The sequence below is a fragment of the Prunus persica genome, chromosome G7, assembly GCF_000346465.2.
Source record: "Prunus persica cultivar Lovell chromosome G7, Prunus_persica_NCBIv2, whole genome shotgun sequence".
Taxonomy (NCBI): domain Eukaryota; kingdom Viridiplantae; phylum Streptophyta; class Magnoliopsida; order Rosales; family Rosaceae; genus Prunus; species Prunus persica.
This window is the reverse complement of record NC_034015.1, coordinates 19,380,907-19,392,750: the sequence shown is the minus strand read 5'-3', so window position 1 is coordinate 19,392,750 and position 11,844 is coordinate 19,380,907. Positions and strand designations below refer to the sequence as shown.

Sequence of the window (11,844 nt, the reverse complement as noted above, 5' to 3'; positions counted from 1 at the left end):
TATAAGGAAAATATTATTTATATTATTTGATGTAGCTGTATCTAAGTGGAAATGCAGTTCAAAGGAATTGAGAGAGAGAGAGAGAGAGAGAGAGAGAGAGAGATTCTGAACGAATGGGAAGTTCCCCTCTGTTATTGATTTCTCGTCATCATAAATAAAAGTCAATCCAATTTGTTTATAGTAGAATTTACAGACAGCTCAAAGGAATGATTCCCTTATGACTGACTACAAAAGAATGAATCAAAGTCTCCTCCCTCCCTATATAATTATATTATATATGACAAATTCTTCCCCTCTGTATCTACAACCCCACCCCTCCGGCCACTTCTTCTACCCTTTTTTCCTGCTTAAACAATAAAAAATTTAACAAAAGAACCAAAAAAATACCAACTTTTGAAACCACATTCACATCACTTGCATTATTTCCAATTTCCGCCTGTTTTTCGACAATGTTACCGTCCTAGTGAAACACGGGTCTTTATTGGTTTTAGTTTCAAACCCATGCTTTCTGGGGAGAGAAGCTCCGGGGAGATGCAAGACGGGCTGAGTGGGCTCCTAGGGCTGTCACTGAAATGGCATGGCCTATACAAGCCATACCCCATGAAGAAGTACTCCATAGGTATCAACATTGCATGTGGCTGCTCCTCTGTTACCATAGATCCACAAGCCTGGACCTGCACCAACACAACCCATCCATCCTGTATTGAACACTCTCTCTTTGATTCTTTTCAAAATCATGCGCATCTAATGATAGATATTTAGAAGAAACAAGTATAACATGGCATGCAACATACCTCTACTAAGGCACTATATCTCCTATCCAACTTTGCAGTCATGTGGAGAGCCTCAGAGTGGAAAGGAGAGCTATCCCCAACAAAAATAAGTGTGCGACACCTTAGCGACTTCAACCCTTCAGTTATGTCAGGTCTCCTGAAAGTCAGAAAAAACAAAGTTATAGACCATCAAAATATATTGCATTTATCTCTGTGGAGGGGAAACCGGAAAGTAAGTAAGCAACTCCAGCACTGTTTACCGATTAATTGCTTGAAGAAATCTAAAAACATTTGAGCTCTGCCTCTCTTCCAGCAACTGAAGAAGCAAACATTGCAAGTAAATCAGACAGATAAAACCATTTGAGAATCCTGTTCCAGAAAACATGCACTTTACCTAAAAGAAATTTAAATTAGTTGAAGCACTCACTTTTCTGCATGCTTGAACTATATCTGACTCTGGAACTTCAGCACTACCACGAACCTCCTGTTGAGAAGTATAACATACTCATCACTCGATCTACCAAAGGTAGTAGAAGTGGAAGAAGGAAACAATGTTAGAGCACAGCAATACCTTACTGAAGTAGCGCTGAAGCAAACACTCTTTTAGCAAACCACACATGCCATAGAAATATAGCATATTCGACATCACCTAAAAATTACAAGTAAGCATAGGTTTAATATTCGAAATTAACATTTACTCACAACAAATAAGAGCTAAGTTTAGAAAAAGGACCTTATTATAAAACCATTCTGTCCAAGAGGGTGATTTGCACAAAGGGGATACAAGTATCAATCCAAGAACACGCTCCCTATATTTCATCTATTGAATAAAGATTGATCAATGAACTGAGATTGAAACATTTTAAAACATAGTTGCAAAAAAAAAAAGAATGGAACTTACAGCAAATAGGGAAAGGATATAAGCACCCGCTGTCACCCCCATGCACATAACTGCACCAAGCCTGAAGAAGGAGATGTTAGTGCAATCAGAACTAGGTAATGTGCAAAATCTCATCAAAGAAAATGACATTAAAACATGATTAGTGAAAATGGAAAACCACTTCTACACCTAGCTCTAATTGCAACCCATTATTAACACCAGAAAATAATGTGTTACATTTAAATGTTGGAAGCAGCGTTCAGCGTCATTTGAAAATCAGTTGGAATGAAGAAATAGTGTTAGTCATTACCCAAAAAAGTTGAGAACCTCAAGGATCTGATCTGCCAAGTCATCAACAGAAGGCACAGGATCATCAGGAAAAATTGAAGCAGCTCCTAACTGCAAGAACTCTTGTGAGAGTTCCAAAGAGAAACTATGTGAATAATGGCATTTAGTTACATAAAATATTTTTCAAAATTGATATGATTTGGTTAAAAAGTATAATAGAAATCCACTTGAAGCAAACCATTTACAGACCTCATGGCCAGGAGGACTGATATGATATATGCAGAAGTTATGGAGCAGCAAAGAAGCCGCTTCAGGACAAAAGAATAACCCTTGGAAACAAGACATATCTGCTCAATTTAAGAAAGAAAGAAAAAAAGTGTTAGAAAAATAAACGTTGTAGAATTGTCTAATTGTGTTAAGAAGAAGCAATATATTTGAGAGCTTTGATGTCCATTCAGAAAATAAGGTATTAAAATTTTATTAAGAACAGCAAAAGGTAAAACTCAGATTGCTATTTCAAACAACAACAAAATGGAGCCAGGAAAATAGACTTTATTGCACTTACGATTTAGAGCTAAATCAGGATAAGTGATAAGTGCAGGTTTCTCTTGGTCTCCATACACAATAACGGACACAGAACCACAGCCAGTTCGTATAAAATGTTCCTGAGGATAAAAAAAATTGTAATAAATGAGTAACAACCAGAATAACAATATCAGAGCAAGAAAAATTAAGCATGCAGATTGCAAATCAACAACTATATCTAATTGTCAAAGAAAACATCACAAATTTACAAGTTAAATTATTTTACTACCATTATATTTATATGATATATACATAAACATATAACCTTTATTTAAGAGATATCTACTGTGTCTTATCTATGTGATTATTAAAACATTGAAGTAAGGGGAAAAAATTCCAGGAATCCAGCTTTCCAGATAATTTTATTCCCTAAAGAGCTTCCCATGTGCACTTACACCTTTTTCAGGGAACTCAAACTGACCTGCCACATATTTGACATAACTTTGTTAAAAATAGATGAAACAAATAAGTGGTTCTGGATATCAATCATTTAAATCTCTTGAAAAAGGAAGAAAAGAAAGTGGTGACAGTTAAAAAGAGAAGCATGGAATCTAATATATTAAAGAAGAAAATAGCTTTAAACTAATCAGAAACTGATAAAAAATAAGTTATAGATGACATTTTAAAGCAACAGCTAGACTTGTCAATAGAGTGGAGAAATAAGACAACGAAAGGTATAACTTTGGTTTCTTCAACAGACAGTAACACACTTTGAATAAACCACAGAGATTGACTCATCGAAGCAACCAGCTTCTTGCCCAATAAAGAACATCACACAAGAAGGAAAGAATCAGGGAAAAAGAAAAAAAGAAAAACCCCCATTACTGAGTTGAAGCTTAATCCAAACAAATCAACAAAAGGGTCTAAATGAGTACTTCCTATACTAAATAATCCAAAGTAATCTCAAACATTCAACCCTTTCGCATAAAAGTTCACAAACCGGAACAAAGCTAAAAGGATATTAAAAATATAAGGAGAGTGGAAATGAAAATCACCATGAGAACAAATCAGGTGGGATTGCATATGGAGCGAGAAGATGTTAACGTTACAAATCCCCAATACACAAATGCGCACTTAAAAGGAAAGCTTCGTTGCATCTATAAGGTGAAAATGTAAAAAGAAAAATGATATCTAGCAGATCTAGAATTACCATTTGCATATCTTCAGTATCCCAAAATTAAATTTTTAGCAAACCCATTTCTAGAAACATCTGAAATTAAATGGTTTTATGTTCTTCTTATTGAACCAAGCCAAATAGTCACCGCTGTCGCATGCTACAGAGGACTTGGGGATGGGGAAGAACAAGCATCCAAAATACAAAATGTGACTTTCCTATCTCTTTTCCTATATTTTCTATGTAACCAAACAGGAGATAACTCCAACATTTCAAAAGCAGCAAAACGTATTGCAAACCAAGGTTCCCAAGAAAATAAACATGAAAGAAGAAAAATGAGAACCGTAAAAAATTCAAAATTTCGAAAGATTAAACTCAATCTTTGAACCCAATGCCAAAACACTTCGTCCCAAATTAACTTAAGCTTTCAGCTAGAAGACCAAATCCCAAAACAAAAGAAGAAGGAAACAACAAAAATTAAAACAGACAGAAGAAAAAAAATCAATCTTTGAAGTAAAGCTCGAACCTTTCCACCAAGATAGATCTTCTCCATATCGAGGGAGACGGCGTCGTTTGATTCAGCCATGGCTAACTCTGCGCGTCTCCCAACAGCCCCTCTCTCGCTCTCCCTCGCTCTGTCTCTCTCTTTCTTTCTCTCTCTTGAAGAAATGTAGGCCTTTGGCTTCGTTGTGGCTTATATACAAAGCGACTCTTTCTCTCTCTAAAGCGAAAAAATAACCTGCGGTTAACCACCACCGACGCTCCCACGCCTATCCGTACTAACGGAATTTAGTCGTTAATCTTTTACCCGCGGTCAAATTCAGGCTGTTGCTTCGATACGACGTCGTATCGTCCCTTATCCGTTAAGTTTTCGCGGCTCAATAATTTACCGTATTTTATAGATGCTCGTTTTTACGGTTTCCGGATTTACTGCTCATTTTTTTGACTTTAAAGGGAATGATAGTGGCATGGCCTTATCATTGTGGTTTGACTAAAAGTGTTTGGTGTCCTGGTGATGTGTACACAAGTCATTGGATGCTTTTTTTGTAGGTCCCATGTGGGCCATGCGCACTTTATTTAATTTTTAATCCAAAGAAAAAAAATAATAAAAAGGTTACATGTTTTGGGGATTGGACATGTTTAGAAGTTACAATACTCTCTCTCTCTAGTTGCCTTGCCTTTCAACTGACTCAATGATTAATCATGCTATCTTAATCATGATTTGATGGAATATCTTTTTTCATCACATTTTTTTTTGCATGGTGTGTTTGCTCCCTTTTGGTGTCAATTGAATTAGTTGCCATGAAAAGGAATAATATTTCAATAAAGCTAAGCTAAAAATATCAAAAAGAGGAAAAAATAGAGTTTGGAATATGGGTATTTTAGGGTTTTTCTTTAGCAATTGGTTATGGACAGAGTCTTTTCTTTATGCAGGTTGCAGTTTGTTATGGGCATGAGCCCTGTTATGGTTAAAACTGAAGTTCTAGATGCACAATTTTGCTCAACTCAAAAATGCGGAAGAGGTTAGAACGTTCTTATGGATCAGGTAATTGTTCTAGAGTTCTGTTAATACTAAATCGTGACATATTGAAAACCGGTAATATGTAGTATTGTCAAATATAAACTCTACTATATTTCAGTATCGCTTGTATTAAAAAAAACCTACAATTTGCTCAATATTAACTCAAAACATCTCATTTGCGAAACAATCAATCTTCTCTATTTGATATTTTTGTTCTAACGAAACTATACAACTTATTAGTCCTGCAATAGTCCTAATCAATTACTATTTCATTGAACAAGACCAATTGATGCTTCTGACCATCACATTATTGAGTATGTTGGCATTGTTGTTTCTACATTACCAACCACTTATATTAGGCCTACCGACTTTAATAGGACAAGAGACCCAAGACAATTTTAGGGTTCCATTGTTGTCCTCAGACAGGCTGTCTGTTCATCATTGTTCACTGTGTTCTTAAAATTCCAACATAGCCCCCAAAACAAAGTTTTCATTAATTAATTAGTTATTTATTTTTTAACAACAACAAAAACAGAAGCAGTCACCAAACGCCGTCGCTTAACTCTTGATTTACAGTTGGCGCGTTCAGCTGCTTACCGTGAACAGCTTTTCTTCGCCGGCGGGAAAATCCCCTCCGGGGCTCGTAATGGCGGGAATAGTGGTGGTTTTTGACTTTGACCGAACCCTAATCGACGGTGACAGTGATAGCTGGGTCGTTGCGGAGATGGGTCTCACTCAGCTCTTCAATGAGCTTCGCTCTACTTTGCCATGGAACAAACTCATGGTTTGCACTCTCTCTTTCTCTCTTAGATTTATAGAAAAAGTCCAAATTTTTATTCTCTGGTTGATTGCTAATAAATGGGTGAATTTTGTGAACGAAAACGATATTTTTGAACACTTAACCTATTTGTTCTGTTTGGTCACAGATATAAACAAGAAAAAATATTAAGAATTTCTATGCAAACCAGTTTGTGAACTTTGTATTATTGCTGAGAGATCCTTGCATTTGTGGGTTTTTGACTTTGATCATGGACTTATTGGTTTGTTAATGTTCATTGGCAACATACACACAAGTTACAATGAAATGAAAACCAGTTATGATGCCGAAGGACTTAGCCTTATTAATGTTGACTGTTAAACTTTGTAGGATAGAATGATGGAGGAGCTGCATTTGCAAGGAAAAAGTTCTGTGGATATTAAAGAGTGCCTCAAAAGAATTCCAATGCATCTAGGGGTAATTGCAGCTATTAAGTCAGCTCATGCTTCAGGGTAAATTTTTCAGCCAATTCATTTATAGTTGATTGTATGTTAATTCTGTTTTTCTTTTCGTATGGTGCTAAAACAAACGATGTGGTGTTCAATATGGTCGTTGCAGATGTGATTTGAGGATTATTAGCGATGCAAATCAGTTTTTTATTGAGACAATCTTAGAATGTCATGGTTTGTTAGGATCCTTCTCACAGATTGTCACAAATCCAAGCATTGTTGATGGAGATGGAAGACTCAGGATTTTTCCGTACCATGATGTAGGCTCACCTTCTCATGGTTGCAATTTATGCCCTTCAAATTTGTGCAAGGTAAATTTTATTATCAAACCAATATGCATTTGTTTATGTCAGATGCTCATGTACTCAGAATATCATCCATTTCAGTTATATATTACTTCCACATATGTGCTTTTGTTTCTAGTGGCATACAACTATGTTTATCATTACAATTTAGTACCTATATACTAAGAGTTTCTCGGTTGCTTTATCGAATAACTGATTGGTTTTGATGATTGGAGCTTCTCTTTAGATACGACTTATGCATCACCATCGAGGTATAATATTCATAAGTTTAGCAATTAGTATGTTTTTTGGCTTGCTGAGAGCTCCATTTTTGTCTATCCTATGCCTGGACCAGTAACAAATAATAACAAAATGGAGACATGTTCAGTTTGTAATTGCTTTTTCTTCCTATCTATAGGTGATTGTAACTTTTGCTATTAATTATTTGGCCCTATTTACCTGAAAAAAATTGTTTCAAGAACAAGAGATACACACTTCTAATGTATATGATATGGTCCTGTTTCCAAAAAAAGATCACAATACATATAGGAGCCACATTGAAGTGCTGCCCATTCCTTTCCAATCCGTTTTCAGTAACATTTAGGGGAAACAAATTGGATGCACTTTTTGCTGGGTGATGAGTTATAAGACTCAAGTGTTTGTATAGCGGTATCAAATCCACTGATTCTTCCATGGTAGCTCCCAAGTAAAATTGATCTGCAGGATATGCAGAACATTGAATTGATTTCTTTCTATCATTCACCATCCCAACTATTTCAAATTAAACGCAGAGCTAAATATTTCTATCATTTCTGCTATGGGGGTCAGGATAAAAGTTTTGTGACTTGGTCTAATGCAAGTGTGCTTCAGTTTTGTCCCCAATTTTGCCATTTAAGAGGCTTATTTTCCTATCGATATGTTTTACTGCATAAAATGTTTTCTCCATCTTCTCATTACAGTAGCTTTGTTCCATATAAAACTGAGGTTCTATTTATGATTTCCATTTTAGGGTGTGGTGATTGATCAAATCCGAGCATCTGTTTCTGCCAATGGGAGGAAAATATATATCTACCTAGGAGATGGGAGAAATGATTTTTGCCCAACTTTAAGGCTTGTAGAAGGAGACCATGTAATGCCAAGGAAGGACTATGCTCTATCAAAGCGCATTTACAGCAACCGAATGCTTATCAAGGCTGACATCCATGAATGGAGTGATGGAGAGGAGCTTGGGAAGATATTGCTTCACCTCATCCACAGAATTTCTACTGAAGAAATTAATTGTAGTGACCTCAGTCAGCTGAACTCATCTGACCACATATGACAGACAATGCCTGATGAAATACTCCCTCAAACTCTCCCTGTTTGTCACTAGCAATCGAAGGCGGAAATTACTTTCTGATAGAAAGCAATTTTTCCTGTGACTTAAATTTAAGCAACACAGATTTGAATGTATTTTTTACCATTAATATTAGACTGTTGCTTCTGATCAAATTAGAGTGGCTGGTGAGTGTTGAGAAACCCACAATTTTTCGGTCTCTAACTGAGTTTAGGAACTCTTTTCTTTGGTAGTGTTGGACGGTACGCATTTTTTGGATAAGCTAAGAAAAATACATTCTATGTCAACTTTTTTCTTCTTCTGTTTTCTGTAGTTTGCAGGTTTTATTGATATCTATGTTCTATGAATCTATGCCTAATCTCTATATAATTTTGGTTTATTAAATTCACCTATGCTGGCACGTGTTACACGGTCCATTGATGCTAATAGCTAGTAAAATAATCAAATTAACCATTCATATTCCTTGTTCATGATGACACTAATCACACTGAAGTCAAAATTGAACAAAGGGAGAGTCTTTGATTTCATTCAATTTTCTAATGATGTGTGCTTGAAACTTGTGACTGAGAAAGTAGATGGATTTGATTTGATTTTTATTTATTTTTAATCTGGGTATATGGACCTGTTTTGACTTGCCACAGAAGCCCATGATTGAAACTGGCCCAGTAATAATTGGACGGTCCTGATTGTGAGATTCTTCTCAAATAAAATAGAACTGAAAGTAGCTGAACATATCTCTGCAAACCAATAATTCTTTTTCTTACATAGAAAAAGAGGGAATCCAAGTCAAGCGTGTGCTTCTCTTACTTGTCCGTTGTCCTCTCCCATACATATAAAATCCATAAAACACATAGAGAAACGTTTCGATTCTTTTCTCTCTCTCTCTCTCTCTCTCTCTCTCTCTCTCCTCTGCGCCAACTCCTCCTTCAATCAGCTACCCAGAATCTCTCTCTCTCTCTCTCTCCCTCTGTTTCTTCAGAGGGTGCTGCAATGGCAAAGAAAAGAGAAGAGAGAGAGATGAATACCTACCTGGATGGGATAATAGAGGCCATGCCTGTGTTTGCCAAAGAGCTGATTGCTGGTGGTGTTGCGGGTGGTGTTGCAAAGACTGTTGTTGCACCACTTGAACGTATCAAGATTTTGTTTCAGGTACAATTGTGTTAAATTCTCCTTCAAAATATGGACTTAGATTGATTCTTTACTTTTTTTGGTGTGAAAGGGGCTAAAGTTGACTCTTCATTTTGGGCACTGTAAAGATTGGTATTACATTTGGCTTCTTGGGTGTTTGAGTTTCTGGGATTTATTCAGTGGGTAGATTTCATCTAAGATGACTGCTTTTCACTGAACTGGTGCAAATTTTTATGGATTGTGAAATTGGTTCTGGCGTTGGGTGTTTGCTCGTATCAGATTGAATAATACTGTGATCATTAGAAGTTCAATGGGTTACTTTATTTGATTCGATTTTTCGATACTTTGTTCTCCATGGCTTTGTTTTTATAGAGGCAGTCATGGGGTCAATAGTATACAAACAGAATTTCAGGAGTTCCAAGCAAGAAAATCCGAGTTAACTTTCCTTCCCCGACCCAAAAAGGAAAAACAAAAGAAGAGAACTTGTAAGGTTTTTTGAGAGAGAGAGAGAGATAAATAGCTTATTTAACACATGTCTTGATTTTGTGTGTGGTTTTGCTGTTTTTTCTTCTTCCTTGAGTGGGAAACTGGAGGTTAAGATATTCCTTCATGTTTCCCATGGCGATTAGAAACAAATTATTAACTTTAAACTGGATTTACCATTAAGCAGATTATCCTTGAAGATTGAAATAATTTGTTTGTTGTCTTTTGCAGACCAGAAGAGCAGAGTATCAAAGCATAGGGCTGTTTGGATCCATTAAGAAAATTGCAAAGACAGAAGGGCCTTTGGGTTTCTACAGGTGGATCCCTGAGTACATAATCATTTATGTGAAGGTTGTGTTTTCAAGTTTTCAATAACTAACATATTTTCAAACAGAGGAAACGGAGCTAGTGTTGCAAGAATTGTTCCCTATGCAGCTTTGCATTATATGACCTATGAACAATACCGCAGATGGATTATTCTCACCTTTCCTGACGTGGGGCGTGGACCTGGTCTAGATCTTGTGGCAGGGTCTTTTGCTGGAGGAACAGCGGTGCTTTTTACTTATCCTCTTGATTTAGTTCGGACTAAGTTGGCTTATCAGGTAACTAATTGAATCGTGAAAAATCTCTCACTCAAGTGCACGAATTAGTTGCTCTTTACACTTCCAAGAAACTTTTTTTTGACAGAAGCCATGTTTTGTTTTGCAGGTTGTTGGTTCACCGAAGTTAAATGTTCAAGGGGTAGTAAATACTGGACAAATTTATAAAGGAATTCTTGATTGTTTCTCGAAGACTTACAGAGAGGCTGGACTTAGAGGCCTCTATCGCGGTGTTGGTATGGATTTGAAAACTGCTTGTATCATCCACTGCTGTCATTGTGTGTTTCTATAGTTGTTAAGATGTTTGCAACAATTTTGCATTTAACGAATTAACATCATTATCAGCTCCATCACTTTATGGAATCTTCCCATATGCCGGTTTGAAGTTTTACTTCTATGAGGAGATGAAGCGACATGTCCCTCAGGAGCACAAGAAGAGTATTATGGTCAAACTTGTATGTGGTTCTGTTGCTGGTCTATTAGGTCAGACTTTTACATATCCCCTCGATGTGGTGAGGAGGCAAATGCAGGTAATGTACTTTATAAGGGTCCTTAAAATACTCTTTGACAGAAAATTTTGTGACATTGATGGGTGAATCATCTGAATAGGTTCAACGAATTGTGTCATCAAACAGTCCAGAGATGAAAGGGACAATGGAAGTCCTTGTCATGATCGCTCAAAAGCAAGGATGGAAGCAATTATTTTCAGGACTTAGCATCAATTACTTGAAGGTGGTAAAAACCTAGTCAGTCTTTTCACAGAAAATCCCTTGGCTTTCTTGTCTAATCATGTTTTGGGATGTTGTAATTCAGGTCGTACCATCTGTAGCAATCGGGTTTACAGTTTACGATGTTATGAAGTCCTACCTTCGAGTTCCTTCAAGGGATGAAGCTGTGACAAAATTGGTAACCAACAAAAGAAATACCCATCCATCCTCCCTTCACTCCTAGTTACTTTTTCTTCCAATTTTTCACTTCAAGTAACAGCCCTGCACAATTGATTGGGAGCTTTTCCTTCCCTTTTGAATTGTCAATTAGGTTGACTTTTTGTACCATTCATGCCATTTTCAGCTGTACATTTCATTCTTTGGAGCTGAATAATAGCCCCTCGGTAGGTTAAACCCCTCCCTTACACATCCTACAAGCTCTAGTTTCATTGATTAAGTTAGCAGAAATCATCAATTAGGCTACCTTGTATATTTAGGAGAGACGATTCTCTTGCAATGTACATATGGAGAATTTTGACCCCTGTAATCGTTCTATAATTGAATAATAAGACTTGAGTAATCTTACTAGCTTTTCTTGTCTCTTTAAGATATTGAATTAAGAACTTGAAATGCATCTGTTCAATGTTTTATTTACCACTGCCCCCCAGGAAGCAGATTCCATTTTTGCCTTTTTCTTTTCCTGGGAATAAAAGGCGAAAAAGGAATTCATTCTTCGCTACTGGCACAGCCCCCAGAAGCATATGCCATTTTAGGTAAAAGATGAAAGATGCAAAAAGGAATCATACAAGGCACCTTCCAACTTTTGAACCATGGTTGCTTAATATTGAAAACACTCGACCATATTATGCTTTCAGAAAT

The 11,844-nt window shown here is 36.6% G+C and overlaps 3 protein-coding genes across 9 annotated transcripts; 2 read left to right on the top strand and 1 right to left on the bottom strand.

Annotated features, from left to right (window-relative positions):
• LOC18769538 (pollen-specific protein SF21) lies at positions 104–4,315 on the bottom strand. 5 transcript variants are annotated; one of them, XM_020569431.1, is made up of 12 exons: positions 4,167–4,315; positions 2,924–2,947; positions 2,507–2,606; positions 2,191–2,288; positions 1,964–2,052; positions 1,675–1,735; positions 1,507–1,593; positions 1,345–1,422; positions 1,201–1,257; positions 1,034–1,089; positions 795–930; positions 104–698 (listed from the first exon to the last, which is right to left on the bottom strand). In XM_020569431.1, exons 1-12 carry the CDS (start codon positions 4,224–4,226, stop codon positions 453–455), a joined length of 1,092 nt encoding a protein of 363 aa, XP_020425020.1. In that variant the 5' UTR covers positions 4,227–4,315; the 3' UTR covers positions 104–452. The 5 variants fall into 5 exon arrangements, with proteins under 5 accessions (XP_020425020.1, XP_020425022.1, XP_020425023.1 ...); XM_020569432.1 differs by having other exon boundaries at positions 217–674; XM_020569433.1 differs by lacking the exon at positions 2,924–2,947.
• LOC18769293 (thiamine phosphate phosphatase-like protein) lies at positions 5,607–8,335 on the top strand. Its single transcript, XM_007202411.2, has 4 exons — positions 5,607–5,946; positions 6,310–6,431; positions 6,538–6,739; positions 7,722–8,335. Exons 1-4 carry the CDS (start codon positions 5,809–5,811, stop codon positions 8,031–8,033), a joined length of 774 nt encoding a protein of 257 aa, XP_007202473.1. The 5' UTR covers positions 5,607–5,808; the 3' UTR covers positions 8,034–8,335.
• LOC18769437 (mitochondrial substrate carrier family protein P) lies at positions 8,855–11,555 on the top strand. Of its 3 annotated transcripts, XM_020567689.1 has the most exons (8): positions 8,938–8,955; positions 8,993–9,197; positions 9,891–9,976; positions 10,054–10,261; positions 10,368–10,494; positions 10,604–10,788; positions 10,868–10,990; positions 11,072–11,555. In XM_020567689.1, exons 2-8 carry the CDS (start codon positions 9,039–9,041, stop codon positions 11,207–11,209), a joined length of 1,026 nt encoding a protein of 341 aa, XP_020423278.1. In that variant the 5' UTR covers positions 8,938–8,955; positions 8,993–9,038; the 3' UTR covers positions 11,210–11,555. The 3 variants fall into 3 exon arrangements, with proteins under 3 accessions (XP_020423279.1, XP_007202214.2, XP_020423278.1); XM_020567690.1 differs by having other exon boundaries at positions 8,855–9,197; positions 10,894–10,990; XM_007202152.2 differs by having other exon boundaries at positions 8,866–9,197.

What these genes read in the sequence shown, in the direction of transcription:
- LOC18769538 (XM_020569431.1), bottom strand. Translation starts at nt 4,226, where the DNA reads ATGGCTGAATCAAACGACGCCGTCTCCCTCGATATGGAGAAGATCTAT. An exon ending in ATATCCTTTCCCTATTTGCT is followed by an intron (nt 1,594 to 1,674) that starts GTAAGTTCCATT and finishes TTTATTCAATAG; the next exon opens with ATGAAATATAGGGAGCGTGT. An exon ending in CAGAATGGTTTTATAATAAG is followed by an intron (nt 1,423 to 1,506) that starts GTCCTTTTTCTA and finishes TGTAATTTTTAG; the next exon opens with GTGATGTCGAATATGCTATA.
- LOC18769293 (XM_007202411.2), top strand. Translation starts at nt 5,809, where the DNA reads ATGGCGGGAATAGTGGTGGTTTTTGACTTTGACCGAACCCTAATCGAC. An exon ending in TGCCATGGAACAAACTCATG is followed by an intron (nt 5,947 to 6,309) that starts GTTTGCACTCTC and finishes TAAACTTTGTAG; the next exon opens with GATAGAATGATGGAGGAGCT. An exon ending in AAGTCAGCTCATGCTTCAGG is followed by an intron (nt 6,432 to 6,537) that starts GTAAATTTTTCA and finishes TGGTCGTTGCAG; the next exon opens with ATGTGATTTGAGGATTATTA.
- LOC18769437 (XM_007202152.2), top strand. Translation starts at nt 9,039, where the DNA reads ATGGCAAAGAAAAGAGAAGAGAGAGAGATGAATACCTACCTGGATGGG. An exon ending in GTATCAAGATTTTGTTTCAG is followed by an intron (nt 9,198 to 9,890) that starts GTACAATTGTGT and finishes TGTCTTTTGCAG; the next exon opens with ACCAGAAGAGCAGAGTATCA. An exon ending in TTAGCATCAATTACTTGAAG is followed by an intron (nt 10,991 to 11,071) that starts GTGGTAAAAACC and finishes GTTGTAATTCAG; the next exon opens with GTCGTACCATCTGTAGCAAT.